The sequence below is a fragment of the Eptesicus fuscus genome, chromosome 1 (assembly GCF_027574615.1).
Source record: "Eptesicus fuscus isolate TK198812 chromosome 1, DD_ASM_mEF_20220401, whole genome shotgun sequence".
Taxonomy (NCBI): domain Eukaryota; kingdom Metazoa; phylum Chordata; class Mammalia; order Chiroptera; family Vespertilionidae; genus Eptesicus; species Eptesicus fuscus.
The window spans coordinates 54,124,888-54,142,717 of record NC_072473.1 but is presented as its reverse complement, the minus strand read 5'-3'; the positions used below and the strand labels follow the sequence as shown (position 1 = coordinate 54,142,717).

At 45.3% G+C, this 17,830-nt stretch overlaps 1 protein-coding gene across 1 annotated transcript in view; it reads right to left on the bottom strand.

The window, feature by feature from the left end:
- NHSL2 (NHS like 2) overlaps positions 1-17,475 on the bottom strand; it is a 375,435-nt gene extending 357,960 nt beyond the window's left edge. Inside the window, exon 1 of the mRNA XM_054718373.1 lies at positions 17,196-17,475. Coding sequence (XP_054574348.1) covers positions 17,196-17,475 — 280 coding nt within the window. The remainder of the gene's footprint in view (positions 1-17,195) is intronic.
- Positions 17,476-17,830: the final 355 nt, after the last annotated feature.

Genomic DNA, 17,830 nt, shown 5'->3' with positions numbered 1-17,830 from the left:
ATCCCATTGTTATCATGCCCCTAAACTGGTGGGAGAGTTACTGGGATGCGGGAAAAACTTGGGGACTGAGACTGTATGTAGCTGGAAGGAAACCCGCGGTCCTCTTCACCCTCCAGAGAACCCAGCAGACCCAAAGGAAAAACCCCATCGGGCCTTTAAGACCCTTAGACCAGGGGCTGCCTCCAGTACAGCCACTTAGACCCCGTCCCACACCACCACCTCCTACCCGAAATAATACTGAATTAACTCCTCTGACCAAGGTGACAGTGACCCTTGCTCCTAAGACTCATACTACCAAACCAGGCCGGAGACCTATCCTGGACACTCTGGATGTGGTTTTTAACTTTTTAAATCAGACCTCCCCAAATGCCACCAGAGACTGTTGGTTGTGTTTAAACCCAGAACCCCCCTACTACGTTGGGATAGGGGCAAATGCCACTGTTGGTTCATATTCATCAGACATTAGAAATGTTTCAATTACAAACCCCCCACAAGGGGTGTGCAGATGGGGGCAAACCCCAAAATTAACCCTTGGGGATTTCCAGGGACGAGGTACTTGTGTTATGTCCTCAGAGTTTGATTTATCAAAATCCCCCTATGGTGAATCCTGTTCCTCAGTACTGAGGTTTGGTCAGGACAATGAAGAGGAGACATACCGGTACCTAGTGGTCCCTGAAGGCACCTGGTTCGTGTGCACCATAGGAATCACCCCTTGTGTCTCTCCTCTGACACTGATGCACCCACGCAAGCCTTCCTTATGCATCTTAGCTCATATCCTACCCCAGGTGTATTACTATTCTGGGGAGGGGGGGCACGAGCACCTGGGTCTAGCCCCTGGGCGAGTTCGTAGAGCCCCTGTAATTGTCCCCTTGTTTGTCGGTCTGGGAATAGCCGGATCAGCTGCAATAGGCACTGCAGCACTGGTCACGGGGGACAAAAACTTTAAGGAACTTAGCAGCCAAGTAGATTTAGACTTAAGCACCCTAGAGGAGAATGTAAACTGCCTAGAGGATTCTCTCAGTTCGCTAGCAGAAGTAGTCTTACAAAATAGAAGGAGTTTAGACTTATTATTTATGAAGCAAGGAGGACTCTGTAAGGCCTTAGGAGAAACTTGCTGTTTTTATACCAACCATTCCGGGGTCATCAGAGAAAGCCTAAGTCAACTCAGAAAAAGACTCCAAGATAGAGAGGAAAGGCAAAGAACTGAGGGAAACTGGTATGAAAATCTATTCTCTTGGTCCCCATGGCTGACAACACTCCTAACATCTTTGGAAGGACCTTTAATCTTATTGCTAATAGCAGCAACATTTGGACCCTGTCTTATAAATAGCCTCACCAACTATGTACAAAGGTAAATACAGGCAGTAAAGCTGATGGTCCTGCGTACTCACTATCATCATGTCTGCACTGATGATGGAGAAGCAATGATTTGATTCTCCCATAAAAACAGTGGGGAATGTTAGAGAGTGGGAATTTTTGAACACGCCAGAGAGGCCGTGGACCATGCCCCAGATAGAGTTGTCAGTGCTGACACCAGGCCAGGCCTTGAGATATGGCTTCATGGCCCCTTCCCCTTGCACCTCACAAAATAGCCTTGCAAGATAGAACACTGTCAGCTTTCTGAAGAACAGGATAACCCTGTAAATAACATGATTGTCAATAGCATGGCCATGACATTACTTGGGAAAAACTGTTTTGTCTTGGGTTGCTTACTCTGCAAAAATAGGATGTGGTTAATGTGCTTAAAAGTGGTCTTGCACAAAGGGTCGGGGCTGCTCTCTGGACTCCCTGCTTGGGGAGAGAGCAGTAGCCAGCCGGCTATTTAAAGGCTCCCTAAATTTTAATTTGGTCTGGACTCCAGTGGTCGTTTACTCTCGTTCGCTCCACAACTGCCAGCAGGCGGACAACCCCCGAGGGGTCCCAGGCTGCGAGAGGGCACAGGCCAGGCTGAGGGACACCCCCTCCCCAGTGCATGAATTTCATATACCGGGCTTCTAGGTCATAATAAAAAGGGTCTGCCCTGTCTGGTGTAGCTCAGTGGTTAGAGCATCGGCCTGTGCACTGAAGGGTCTTGGGTTCAATTCCCAATCAAGGGAACATGCCTGGGTTGCAGGTTGGATCCCCAGCCCTAGACGGGGCACAAGCGGGGGGGGGGGGGCACCCAATCCATGTGTCTCTTCATATCCATGTTTCTCTCTCTCTCTCTCCCCCCTCCCACTCTCTCCCTTCCAGTCTCTTTAAAACAATCAATGGAAAGAATATCCTGGGTTGAAGATTAACAAAACAAAAGGGTCTGCTTCACCCAGCCCTCTGGCCACCATCACACTGTTGACTTTGTCTATGGGTTGTGCATATATGGCTAATCTTTTCACCTTCTTTCATCCAGTACCACCCCCCACTTCCCCAGTGACAGCTGTGAGTCTGTTTCATGTATCCATGCCTCTGTTTCTATTTTGTTCATTAGTTTATTGTGTTCATTAGATTCCACATATAACTGAGATCATATGGTATTTGTCTTTCTCTGACTGGCTTATTTCACTTAGCATAATAATCTCTAGGTCCATCCATGCTGTCGAAAGGGTAAGAGATCCTTCTTTTTTATGGCCACACATACTATTCCATTGTGTAAACGTATTACAGCTTTTTTATCCACTCGTCTACTGATGGGCACTTGGGCTGTTTCCAGATCTTAACTATTGTAAATAATGAGGCTATAAACATAGATGTGCATATATTCTTTCTGATTGATGTTTCGGGATTCTTAGGATATATTCCCAGAAGTGGGATCGCTGGGTCAAACGGCAGTTCCATTTTTAATTTTTTGAGAAAACTCCATACTGTTGTCCACAGTTGCTGTACCAATCTGCATTACCACCAACAGTGCACTAGGGCTCCCTTTTCTCCACATCCTCACCAGCATTTGTTGTTTGTTGATTTATTGATGATAGCAATTCTGAAAGGCATGAGGTGATATCTCATTGCAGTTTTAATTTGTATCTCTCTCAGGATTAATGATGCTGAGCATCTTTTCATATGTCTATTGGCCATGTATATGTCCTCTTTGGAGAAGTGTCTATTCAGATCCTCTGCCCATTTTTTAATTGTCTTCCTGGTGTTGAGTTGTATAAGTTCTTTATATTTTTTGAAAGTTCAAGTTTGTTTGCTTCCTCAGCCTGTTGCAAGGGCAAAAATAGATAAGAAACCAAGTCTCAAAGCATGCCCTGGAGCATTATCATTGGCCACTTTAATAACAGGCACTCCATCTCAATCTGACACAACAATAGCATGGAGTTCTTCAACACTTGGTAATTTTTTTTCTTTTCTTTTTTTACTTGGTAATTTTTTATACAAGAATCACTTTTAGGTCATCCACTATGATGAACCCCTTTCTCCCACATGTCCAGCTTTCTGGCTGCCTGGTTCTCTGGGCAGCAGGGTTAGGGGCTACCTGATGACACTTCAGGGACAGCTTCAAAGACAGGTTCCCCTAAAAACTGCCATCACATGATTTATGACTTCCTCTCTGTTCCAAGAAGCACTCCCTATGCCTTGGATGCCTGGTAACATGCTTCTTGTCACTTAGTATTTTAATCTAAGCCTGCATTATAATTCATGCTCATTATCCACAAATACATTATAAATTTTCAAGGATTATGTGGTCAAGTAAATTTGGAAAACTCTGGACTGCTCTCTACCAGCTTTAACCCTCTACACTTTAACAGTGGTTCTCAACCTTGGCTGCACATTAGAATCACCTGGGAATCTTTTTAAAATCCTGATTTCTGGGCCTCATCCCCCAGAAATTCTGTCTCATTGTTATAGGGTGGGGCCACAACATTAGTAATTTAAAATAATTTTTAATCCTCACCCAGGGATATGTTTATTGATGAGAGAGAGAGAGAGAGAGAGAGAGAGAAACATTAATGTAAGAGAGAATCATTGAACGCTTGGTTGCACGGGGCGATGCTCCAAGCAACTGAGCCACCCAGCCAGGAAACATTAATTTTTTTTAAGCTCTGTGGGTAGTTCAGATTTGCAGCCAGGATCTATACTTTTGGCTATAATTAAAAGATGAAAAATGTGCCCTGGCTGGGTGGCTCAGTTGATTGGAGCATTGTCCCGTACACCAAAAGGTTGTGGGGTCGATTTGTTGTCAGGGCACATACCTAGATTTCGGGTTTGGTCCCCAATCCCTGGTCAGGGTGCATACAGGAGGCAACTGATCGATGTTGCTCACATCAATGTTTCTCCCTCTCCCTTCCTCTCTCTCTAACATCAATAAAAAAACATATCCTCGGGTGAAGATTAAAAAAAACTTTTTTTAATGTAATCAGATAAGCAGTATAAAGGATTCTACCCTGGGAGATGACTGAATTGCTTGGTGGTTTGGGCACGTTTTAGATACTACCAAGGTGTTCCCATGATCTTAAGGCTTCCTGGTAGTGAGATCAGGGCTTACTCCATATTCCTGCTGGTGAAGGTTAGACCAATTGGACCCTCAGACAAACTGCTAAAAGTGTCACTGAAACAACATTAGTCCCCATAAGTTTCGCCTGATGAGGTCTTTCTTCACCCAAAAACCTAGCTGGTTCTATAAAACTGGTGAGCCATGGAGACAGCCTGAGGGAAGAGAGCCAGCAGGATACTTGGACAAAAGCTCTTGCCCAAAGGCAGGGAGGCTGCCTAGCTGTGAGGCCTGCATCCAACTCGTGCTGTTTCATTAGTCCCTCTTTGGCATCCCAGCTGGGTTGGTGCTGTGGTCATCCAGCACCACATATTCCCTGTGACAATAAACATCTCATAGCTGCCAGGACTCTCAGTGGTGCCTCGGCTGCAGTTCCAAAGAATGTTTTCCCCCTTGGTTGGTGGGGCAGTGAACAGATGTCAGTGGGGGAGAATGAAGGGAAGAGTCAAAGGGTTGGGAGAGATGAGCTAACAGCCTCAAAAGCTAGATGCTGCCTGCTCCTCCATGGGCTCACAGGCATTCTTTATGAAAAGGGAAGAGTGGCTGCAACTCAGAGATGTCTAGGAAACACTCGTATTATAACTTCACCTTGACAATACGCCCATTTAGAGATTTCAGAAAGCTTCATGGAATTCCATCTTCTTACTATTTAGTGATCGTGTGTGTGAGATCGTGGCATATGCACCAGGCATTTTACATACATTATTTTGGATCCTTATAACAACCCTCTGTGCCATTAACCTAATCCCCTTTTACAGATATAGGACTGCGGCTCAGAGACACGAGGCAGCTAGTAAGTATTGAGCAAGTAAGAATTCAACACAGCTGCTGCTTCTAACTCCCAGGATCCTCTTCCTTAACATATCATTCACTGTTTTTTCTATTTATTAAAAGCAATGCATGTTCATTTAGGAAATTTTGAAAAATACAAAAAGGTGTAAGAAAAAATTTAAAATTTAAAAGCCATCAAGACTACATTATAAAATTTTCAAAAGCCTCCTAACATTTAAATCAAAAAAGGAGGGGATAGTAGAAGAATATCATGTAAGGAAAAATATCCTGTAAGTAAATTACATCTAGAAAATTAATACTTTAGAAAATTAATTGTAAGGCTAAAAGCAAGACACCCATGAAAAACACACAAGGTGTCAAAACAAGCCAGAGGAAAATTATTTGGGCAAAAAATGAAATAGTATCCCAAGTCAAATTTATAGAAAATATTCCTTTATTAACTTTTGGTCGAGAATATGTTTGTATATTTTCAGAAAACAACTCCGAGACCACGTGGATTCCAGCAACAGAGAGGAATCGACAGGACTACTCCAGCCATGAAGACAGAAGAGAAGCAGTCCAGAGAAGGAAGACGCTGATGTGGCCTTCCCATACTAGCAGTTAGCAGCTGTGCATCACTGCAGGTTGCCCAGGACCAAACCAGAGAGAGTCGGACCTGCATTACCACCATTTGTCCACCATCCAGAACTGTAATGTCAGTGCTGACATGTACACATAAGGAACTGTTGGACATTGAAATTGGGTCTCAAAAGAACTGTTGGCCCACAAAGAAACTCACTACAGACTGATTCATTTGCCTGTCACCATAACCATTATTGCTTGTCTCATTTTCGGTTCTTATAAGTGTATTTCTAATAGCACATGATCTCACTCATCTAGGGGAAATAATGAACAACATAGACGGATGAACAAGAACAGACCCAGAAACAAGGAGACATGGATCAGACTGTCGGGCCTCAGAGGGAGGGTAGGGGAGAGTAGGGGTAAAGGGGAGAGATCAACCAAAGGACTTGTGTGCAAGCATATGAGCCTAACCAGCGGTTAAGGACAACAGGGGGGTGGGGGCACGTGTGGGGAGGGGGGTGGGATGGGAATGGGGGGATGAGGACAAATATGTGATACCTTAATCAATAAAGAAATTTAAAAAAAACACCCACTCCCATAATCCCATAAAGATGTCCTAGTTATCATTGTGATTAATTGTTACCACCCTGAGAGAACCACTGTGAACATTTTGGTATATACCCCTCCAGTTTCTTTTTTATATGTGCGTGCTTTATTTTGGATAATATTTTATTACATGCAATTTTATACCCGGGTTTTTCACTTAGCGTTATTTTGTGCATTTCCACATATCCTTATATATTTGTTTCGAGCATGAATTTTCTTAACTGTATAGTATCCTATCACATAGACCTGTCAAAATTTATGTAACCACACCCTGCTTTTCAGTGTTTAACTTATTTTCATTCTTTTTATTAATATAAATAACCAGCCTGGCCAGCGTGGCTCAGTGGTTGAGCGTCAATCTATGAACCTGGAGGTCTCCCCAGTGGGGGGTGTGCAGGAGGCAGCTGATCAATGATTCTCTCCCATCATTGATATTTCTATCTCCCCCTTCCTCTCCCTTCCTCTCTGAAATCAATAAAAATTGTATATATCTCCAAAAAAAGCAGTGAACATCCTCAAACATTTCCCCACAGTATCTAATTATTTCTTTAGCATAAGGTCCTGAAAGTGGAATTACTGAGTCAAGGGGGACAATAGTATATAACAACACTGCTGGAGTTGCTGACAACTGTGACGCACAGCCTTATGCAAGAGCAGAGAGCACTGAGGCCTGTTGATGAAAACCTCACTCCCTTCAGAGCTTGATAGCCGGGAAGGATAATATGAGTTTGACTATTTTGCAGATCCTGAGATTCAGACTATAAATTGCCAGGCAGATAATTACACTGTTCTCAGAGGCAAGTAATTTCAGTTAAAATAAAAAAAGCTAAATCACTTTTTAAAGTCATCTCTTCGAGTCCATTTTCTAAAGAAAAAAATAGTTTTCTGATTTTCCCCTAGATGAATTACAGATCATTTTTAAGAATCTATGCAATATAGAAAGAAAAAATAAAATGACAATCAAATGGCCCACTCACGAAAAAGGCAGGAGCATGAATAATATATTTAGCTTTGGAGTACAACTGGATACACACAGCCAGGGACATACAGGCAGGTAGATCTTGCTTTCTTTTTCCTTCTTTCTCACTATGGTTTGGAGCCCTTCCAGGCCCGGACTTCTTGATGGGGGTTGGGGGGCGGGGGGGCGGGGGGGGGGGGGTGAGGACCTGGCTCTGCAAAGCAAGGAGGCCAAGGTCACCCAGGTTTCATCAGACCAAGGTTAATGAAAACTTGAATGTACTAGTAGATCAAGAAAATCTGCAATTACTATTATAACTTCATTTTAACCTTCCCAAGACTCCAGTATCCACCTCCTTAGCCAGCAAATAGGATATAAAGGCCTCCCCACCCCACATCCACCTTGAGGGCTCATTTTGAGTCAGGAGGCACCTTGTACCCTCTCCTCCTGAATCACTTGTTAGATCCCTCCCTACACTAGCCAGGCCTTGTGCAGGTTGCTTCCTGAGTCAGGAATTTCCTCCCTCTCCTTCTTCAACTGGCTGACTCCAGATCATCCTTCAGAATTCAGACATCACATCCTCCTGGAAGCTTTTCCAAGCCTCCGGGCTGAGTCAAGTGCACCTCGTCTGCCTTCCCTTGACCCCCAGGCTTGTCTCCACATCAGTACGATGATTCGATGCTCTCCCCATTGGACTGTGGGGCTGCATTCTAGTTTGGCTCTATATCCCCAGGAACCAGCACAGGGCCAGGCCAGAGTCAAGTGGTCAATAAATGTGTGATGACTACAAAAAAGGGAGGAATTGAACTTAAGTATTTACTAAGTGCCTGCTAGGAGCCTAGTACCATTTTAGTATCTGGAAATACAGCAGTAAAAACAGATAATGATCTCTTCCCTCAAAAAGCTTACATTCCATTGAGGAACTTACATTTTAGAAAAAGAGGGAGGAAGGGAAGAAGGGGAGGAGGAAAGGATCGAATACTGTCAAATGGCTCAAACCTCCCAAGGTAAAAGACTGACACTTAGTGGTATTGCAAACAATCATACCCACTGCTGCACACACAAAAAAACTTGCTGCAAGCCTGCTCGTGCACTTAGTCAATACACCTCCTGTTTGTGACATTATTAACATAGTCTTGTCCATTAAGATATTGCCATCCAGTGCACTCTAACTTGAAAACTTCAGTGACGCCTTATCTAAGTGAAATCATGGAATTCTGCCAAGCAGGAAAGAGATGATAGCTCTAAACAGGAAAGTTAGGCCAGTAGTTCCCAACGGAAAGTAAAAGACTCCAGAGGGCCATGGAGTTAGCACACTAAGTCCATGAGTCTGGAGATCTACCAAGCACTGTTCATATACTGAGTGAGCACTACCCTGCCTATGTGTGAAGAGAAGTTAATCAATTTCAAATCTATGAATTCATGTAATTGCATCGCTGAATTCACAGTAGGATTCTGTCATTGTTTTTGTCATAGGGGATTATAAAAGTCCAAATTCCATCCTCGGACCCAAACCAGACTGATTGGAAAATCCTCTGGGGTATGGACTGGGGTCTGGTTCCGGTTGTCAGTTGTCCCCCACTCCTGCAGACTGGGAAAGACTGGATCTGATTTACCTCTGGTCTCTAGCACTCAACACAAGGGTGAGAGGGTTGGAGACAGGGTCCAGACAAAGTTTTACCCTCTCTTCAAGGCGAGAAAGTAATTATGAGGACAAGGTGATTTGAGGCCCTCAGAAAGGGTACATCAAGCAACAAAGCTTATAAGCCTATTAAGCTACTTAAGCTTTGAAAAAAAAAATAAATCCATACTTTAAAATGTATATGCTAAATACATTTTTGTTAATAATTTTACTTTCTCATTCTCTTTGGTTTTTATTAAAAGTGCATTTGGAAATGCCAACCAGATTCTGCTATAATAACAGAAAACAGTCAGGATGTGGTTGTGTGACAAGGAGTGTCCACAATAGAATTAAAAGCTATAAAGGAGACTAGCAGATATAAAGATGACAAAAGGATTATAAGTAACCTTCAGAGAACAGTATCAGGGTCACTGATCCAGCCACCCATTCTCACCTGAAGATTGTTTTTCCAAAACTATTTCCCACTTAAAGGAGACTGTGCTTTGTTTTAAGAAGGGAGCCTGTTGCCTCACATCTATTCTCTACGTGATACAAGGTTGGCCTTCCTCCTCTCCACCTCCAGCTCACTCCCCAAGTCCCAACACCAGAAATCATAGGGGCTCTGTACTTTAGAGCATCCCATAGTTCCCAAAAGTAAGGAGTCGTTTCTCATCCTGGATAAGTTCCAGCTAGAAAAAAAAATGCCAGGGCAGTGATTCTCAATGAATGACTGACTTTGAACTTAGCATCACTTCAGAGGGCAGAGCACCACTGTGTAAGTCAGAAGGCCTGGTTTCTAGATCAAAGCCTCCTGCCACTGACCTGCTATGTGACCTAGCCAGTGCCACATTCCCCTATAGACATTAAGACACACCTAGGCCAATTCACTATAGTTTTTTTAGCCCTTAGGGCTACTAAAGATCTTGATCCAGCTGGGTACCTTTGGACAAGTCCCTCCCCTTTTCTGGGACTCGGTATTCAAGTGTTTTCGGTACCATGTAGTATAAACCGACTCCACCCAAGCCAAAGAAGTACAGGGACAAATGATTTAAATTCATTACTCTCCTCCTGACACCTAATCAACTTCATAAAGGTTAAAGTTGAGCCAAAGAGCCATAACTTGTATCTTCTATTTCTCTACTATTCTGTCATCCTGACACTTTTATCGCTTTAGCTGTTCATGTGTCTAAAATAGGAGAAAATTAATTTCTTGTTTCTAACATGGAGGATATTCTAGTGGGCATTTTGGTGTTCACATTTCCCAGAAATATGTTTTCAACACATGGAAATACCATGAAGCAGACCAGAAATTTCATGGTATTCAAAAGAAAATGGGACTGCGCCCCTCACTCTGTCAAACCACTGTTGCAAGTCCCCAAAATCTCCCCCTGCTCTATCTGACTCAAGAAGGCCATGCTCCTCCTCAGGAGCAATGACGGTCAGATTTAGGGTCTGCAACCCTTCATTTAAAATAGTCTAGAGGTGCAGCTTTCAGTGTTTCATCTCCATATAGATTTACAATGGTTTCCCCTCTCACTGGAATTAAGATTTAAACATAAATAAACCATCTGTCCTTTATAATTTGGAGCCAGAGTTGCCACAAAGTTGGAAAATCAAGAGACAGGAATATGACATAAAGATGAAGAGGGAGTTTCCACCATCAATCCAACTGGCAGTATTCAAGCCAAAATAATTGCAAGAAGAAGAGAACATCCTTCCCACAACAAGTTCATGGCCTAGTGTAGCATGATAGCTCCCCAGTGTTATTAAACATACCTAGAGTTGATTAGTGACTTCAGTGACTTCCTTGCTCACACAGGAGATATTATACCCCTGGGCCAATAGTCTGATTGCTTTTGTAATTATCATCCAAGCACCTACAAACATTAAATAGATCTCCAAGGGAGGAATTGGAGAGCTTGGATTGATTCAGCATATGGCAGCAGGCAGGGAGCTATTTCCCACTGGTTTTGACCATACCATTCTTGAGATGAAGAGTGCAGAGTACAGGATACGAATGCAATAAAAAGGTCACATGCAAAGCCAGATATAAGGAAACACTCAACTTATAAGAAGGGCCATGCCAAGGATTTGGCAGCAGCCACAGACCTACAACTAGAGGAGCCCAGTACAGTCCTGTAGCACTCCCTCTCCTCTCACCCCATGCCAGTTATAAGAGCTTCTAAGGCAGTCTCAAAGGGGTTCAAGTTACAGAAAAACAGCTTTCAGTGTAGGACAGGGTGTTGCCAGGCAACCAGCCCAGCCCAAGTTCTACCCCTGTAACCTTGAAGATGGTGAAGGCATGACCCCTGATTACGTAGAGGAGCACTTTGGACTCCTTTAGCATCAACTTTCTATTCTTCTGTCTCTCTCCTTCTCCTCTCACTATCCTCCCCTCTGCCTTCTGGGCCCCAAACCAGCCTGCAGTCTGGTTGCCAAAAGCTTCAAGGCTATGGGCCAGCCTGACTTGCCATTACTCAGTCTGTAGTAGTAACCAAGCTGTCCCTGCAGAGAGGCTACAAGCTGCTGTCCTGTTAGGTGTCATTCACCACGGCCATGTTGCTTCCAAACTTTCTTCTCTCCTTCCCACATCCTTCCTGCCTCCGTGGTGAAGAATTAGGTAGAGAAAGAATTTGGGGGGAACCTAGCCAAATAAAAGATATAGGGTAAAATGCTGACTGGGAGTGCTGACCACCAGCAAAATGGTTATTAAAGGAGTAAAAGTGCTAGGAGGAAAGATACAGAGAAGAAAAAAGGGCAAGACCTGACAATGGTAAAAAAAAAAAAAATGATATTTATTTGGGGTCAAATATAATATACAGCCTGCTAAACATCTTTTTTTTAAATAATTTTTTTATTGATTTCAGATAGAAAGGGAAACGGAGGGAGAGATAGAAACATCAACAATGGGAGAGAATCATTGATCGGCTGCCTCCTGCATGCCCCACACTGGGAATCGAGCCCACAATCCAGGCATGCACCCTGACCAGGAATCAAACCGTGACCTCCTGGTTCATAGGTTGATGTTCAACCACTGAGCCACACCAGCTGGGCTGAACACCTTTTTGAAGCTTATGTCAGTTCGACAAAGAGGCAGCCAGATGGTACACTGATTATGCTCCCCAATTCTCTTTGCATTTGGCATTTATGCTTATATCATTGCTGAGAAGGCCTAATTTAAGTGCTACACACTCAAAGCTCCTGAAGGAAAAAGTGTGCAGGGGGAACCTCAAGGCGAGTCTAAGGTAGGGCATTAGACCAGAAAATGGAAAACCAGACCTTCTTGCCAAATTAAGGTAGCTGTGGTCTATTTATGCAGCAGACTGCTCAGTGCCTCTGAGCCCAGAGACAAGTACATTATCAAAGGCAAGTGCCTATACCAAAGATGAGAGATGGCTACTTTCTCAGCTCTTGAAAACTCCAAAGAAACCAAACCAATGCAATTTATCCTAAAAATTGCTCCCTCGACCTTTGGGTCAAGATGGTGGCATAGGAAAACATGGTACTCGCCACCTCCCACAACCACATCAAAACTTACAACTAAAAAAAAGAAGCACATCAAGACTGGTAGGAGAGGAGGACATGCAGGGCGGAATTGTGGAACCTGGCTGGTCCCACATCCACCTGTGGCAGTTTAAAATCAGGAGGGATATCTTGGCTGTGGAGGTTTTCCTGAAAAACAAGGGGTCCCTGTCTTACACTAGGACCCTAGCACAGGGTTTCAGTGCCTGGAAGAAAAGTCCCCACAACTTCTGGCTGTAAAAACCAGCAGGAAGTGTGGCTGTGTGAGACAGAGACTGTTGGAGTCCCAGGCAGTTCCTCTTAAAAAGGCCCCCACATGGACTTACTTGAGCTCCAACACTGGGGCAGCAGCTTGAAAGGATCCAGGGACATAAGTGGAGGAACTAAATTGTCTGGCATGAGGGCAAGAACTGAGGGGTAGCTTTCTCCTGGACAAAAGTGCTGGCAGAGGCCAAGATTCCTTTGCTGAGCCCTTCCTGCCACAGAGCTGACAGGCTGCTGAATCTCCATCAACCTGGCTCACACTTTTTGCCCCACCCTGGTGATTCCCTGAGATCCTGTACCTCCCTTCTTACAGGCTCATCCCAGTTATTTCCAGTGCCTTTTCCATACAACTGGCTTCTCTTGTCTCATGCTTTGGACTTTCCTAAAATCTCTCAAACAAGCAGCAGCTGGCATCAGCATGCCCCATATATCTCAATAAATGGCCCCAGGCCCAGCACTAGTGGCAGCCCACCCTGGTTCACAGCTTGGCCTCTCCTGGGAACCTCTAAGCTCAACACAAGGAGCAGCCATCTGAAGATTGTTTTGTAACTCATGATGAGGCAGGGTACAGGCAGAAGCTGACTTTGCACCTCTTGGGAGGCCCCAGAGCCAGAGCACCAAGTTGGTCAACTTCAACCACACTGGGTTACAACCCTACTACTTCTGTGAGTGACACACTCCAGGTGCAACTCAGTGAGCACCAAAGCCCCATTGAATCAAGTCCATCTCCATAGGGATGGCTCCTGCACAGCAGCTCTTCAGCTGTAGTCTCAGCTGATCCACACAACTGATTGTCCTGGGGGGTCAATCCCTCCCAGTGACACCAACATAAATCATGGTTCAACTACAATATGACAGTGCACACAGCTCACACAGGGGTGCACCTGGAGTGCCCAGCTCAGGTGACCGGAGAGGCTGAGCCACTGGATCCTACAGGACACCTATTACACAAAGCAACTCTACCAAGTCTGAGAGACATAGACACATATCAGATCTACCTAATACATAGAAATAAACACAGGGAAGCAACCAAAATGTGGAGACAAACATGTCACAAATGAAAGAACTTACAAAATCTCCAGAAAAAAAGAACTAAATGAAATGGAAGCAAGAAAACTACCAGATACAGAGTTCAAAACAATGGTTATATGGATGCTCAAGAAATTCAAAGAGCACTTCAGAGAATTTAGTGAGAATGTTAAGGAACTTAGAACATCAACAACAACAAAAAAGGATCAGTCAGAAATGAAGCATACACTAACTGAAATAATGATGTTAAGGAACTTAGAACATCAACAACAACAAAAAAGAATCAGTCAGAAATGAAGCATACACTAACTGAAATAATGAATAATTTACAAGGGATCAACAGTCAAGTAGAGGATGCCAAGAATCAAATCAAGAATTTGGAATATAAGAAAGCAAAAAACACCCAATCAGAACAGCAAAAAGAAAAAAGAATACAAAAATATGAAAATAATGTAAGGAGTCTCTGGGACAACTTCAAGCATACCAACATTTGCCTCATGGGGGTACCGGAAGGAGAAGAGAGGGAGCAATAAATGGAAAACCTATTTGAAAAAATAATGACACAAAACTTCCCTTACCTGATAAAAGAAATAGACATATAAGCCCATGAAGCACAGAGAGTCCCAAACAAGATGAACCCAAAGAGACCCACACCAAGACTCATCATAATTAAAATGCCAAAGGTTAAAGACAAAAAGAGAACTTTAAAAGCAGCAAGAGAAAAGCAGTTAGTTACCTACAAGGTAGCGCCCATATGATTGTCAGCTGATTTCTCAACAGAAACTTTGCAGGCCAGAAGGGTGTGGCAAGAAACATTCAAAGTAATGAATAGTAAGTACCTACAACCAAGATTACTCTACCCAGCAAAGCTATCATTTAGAATTGAAGGTCAGATAAAGAGCTTCCCAGACAAGGAAAAGCTAAAGGAGCTCATCACCACAAACCATTATTACATGAAATGTTAAAGGGTCTTCTTTAAGAAGAAGAAATAAAAGATCAAAAATATGAACAATAAAATGGCAATAAATGCATACTTATCAACTGAATTTAAAAATAAAAATAAATGAACAAGGAATCTAATGAACAAAGTAAATTGATGAATAAAATAGAACTAGAGGCATGGAAACATGGAACAGACTGATAAATCTCAGAGAGAAGGGGGAGGGGGACCAGAAACAGATTAACCAAAGAATTTATATGCATATATGCATTACCTATGGGCACAGACAATAGGGTGGTGAAGGCCTGGGGTGGGGTGGGAACTGGGTGGAGGGGAGCAATGGGGGGAAAATGGGGGACATCTATAATACCCTCAACAATAAAGGTTTTTTAAAAAAGCAAATGTGATAAGATGTTAAAAAATGATGAATCTGAGTAAATGGAAAATAAATTTTTGTAAAAAAATAAAAATAAATAAAATATATCTACGTTGTCCCATGCACCAAAAGGTAACGGGTTCGATTTGATCCCCCGAGGGACACTTGCGGTAGGTAACTGATGGATGTTTCTCTCTCACATCAATGTCTCTCTCTCTCCTCCTCCCCTTCTTCTCTTTCTAAAAAAAATCAATAAAAACACATCATTGGGTGAGAATTAAAAAATAATAATAAAAAGATATCCACTGCATAAAGCTATCTCTTTCTAACCCAGCAGGTCACTGGAAAGGGTTAGGTCCCAAGGCGACTTGGTGAAGCCAGGCCTTCCCTCATATGGAAAGGCTCTCCAATTAACAGCCAGAAAGGTACAAGTTGGAAGCACACAACCTCTTCCCTGTCCTTAACTTAACCTGCTAAACTCTGTAGGTGGCTCTCTGTGAGCTGTGTGGATTTAAAAACTACTCCCCAAGCAGACTTATCAGATTTCTCCTAGGGCGGGATATCTTGGCTGTGGAGGAGTCGAGGACCTAGGCTAACCTGGTAGTCAGTGGGACACCAGCAAAAAATAAATAAAAAAAATTAACAATGATATTCTTACCTTCTTTGTTAACTGAGAACTAACCAGACTTAGGTCCTCAGCTTTCCTGGTCCCCTGCCATGCAGAGGTTTTTGGTCCCATGTCTACATTCCATCTGGCAGTCATCTGTATCTTCCACCTTCCTTTTCCCACAAGATCTGGTTCATTTTTCTCCACCAGTGCCCTTCACCATCTACCTTAAAGGTCAAATTCCTTTTTGAAGAAGAGTGCCAGGGCCTCTGACTCCTGTCCTATTGGAGGGGGCAGGGGCAAGGTGAAGTCTGCAATGGGCAGAGGTTGACCCAGGCAATTCTTTCCCAAGACAGCTGGAGACTTGCACTCAAAAGTCAGCCAGTAGCCATCTTCTGCCCCCATTTGAAACTTTCTGACCACACTGCTCTCCCCTAACTTTCTGATGGTGCCAATTGGCCCTGGTACTTGACATGCCCAGCTGTGGTCAGCATTTCCAGCATATTCAGCCCCCTTGCTCTCAGCAAAAGGCATTTCCATGGAGAGAGGATTCCCCATGCAAAGTGTTAGGGTCCAAAGTAATAAAGGACAAGGGTTCGAATTGCCCTCCTACCCTCTCATGGGTTCTGCATACTCAACGGGGGCACCACCAGGTTTCTCAGGAATGGCTGATTCCTAAAACAATCACGAAACCGATGACGGTTGCTTTAAATGGTTCTCTCAAGCAAATCTGTGAACAGGGGTAGGGGATCAGAGAAGCAAGGGCCAGTCTTTTTTTCCCTCCCACCCTTCTCAGGCCACTCCTAGCGCAGCCGCTTAAACTCGGGATTTGGCGCGGGGGGCGGCGGGGGGGTGAAGAAGCCGGCGGGTGGGCGCTCAAGACACACCTCTGAGTGCGAGCCGTGATCACACTCAAGCACGAAGTTGCTCAAGTTTAAAGCCAGTAGGCACCGCCACCAAGCTCCTGCGGTCACGTAGGTGGCCAGCGGCTGGGGAGCGCTTTCCGAAGTGGTCGGGCTCCAGGACTGGAGCAAAGACTCCACCAGCGCGGCCATTTGGTTCCCAAAGCCTCGAAGATGAGGACGCCTCGGGCCTGGGGGCGTCGCTGAAGCTGTCCCGGACACAGTGGCTCCCACCCACCCCACCCACCCCTGCCTTCCTCCTTCAGTTCCCTGGGAGGCGGCCGCCAACACTAAGGGTCAGGAGCCCCGATGGCACAGGTCCACTCAGGACCGCGCAGCCGGGTCCACGAGCAGGAAGTTACAGCGGGAGAGCGGTGGGTGGGGAGTCAGAGAAACGGAATCCCCTTACTCCCTGAGGGGAAGAGAGAAAAGGGAAGGGGAGGAGCGGGGGGAGGGGGAAGGAAGGGTGGGCCCTGAGCCGGGGCTCGCTCATTGGCGCCCCTAGAGGCGGGGTAATCGCGGGGCGGCTAGCCTCCGAAGCGCTATTACCTAGCTCATCCTGGTCATCCTCCGGGCCAAGCAGGCGGCAGGGAAGGCGGCGGCGAAGGCGCACGATGCGCCGGGCCAGGCTGTCGGTGCGGCGCACCAGGACCAGCAGGTGCCCCTCGAGGTCCTCGAGCAAAGCCAGCGAGTGGCCACAGAGGTCAGCGAGCTGCCGGAGCAAGCTGAGCGTGGCCAGATGACTCACGTCGCGGAGCTCCGTCAGCGGCTGCGGCGGGTTGCGGGGGCACAGGCGCTGGGGCACCACCGTGCGCCTGTAGAACGGCATCCCGGCATCCCGAGCGCGGGGAACTAGCCTGGCGGCGAGTCGGGCTCACCACAAGCGGCGCCCTTGGCCCTGGCGCCCCAGAGCGGCGGCCCCAGCTCAGAGTGTAGCAGGCCTGGGGACCCGGGCCGGCGAGCGGGCTGGCTCGGGAGACTCCAGGTGGGGCGGGGGGGCGGTATTGGCAGACGGGCTCCCAGCCTGGAGCGCCGGCTCTTTCCAGGGCTGCACACTCGCCGGAGCCACCAGTCCCTCTGACTCTGGTTCGCTGGGCTCCTCCTCCTCCTCCCCGCCTTTCTCCACCTCCTCCTCCCTTTGCTACTTCAGGATCCCCCCACCCACTTTTTTTTTCCCGGTCAGA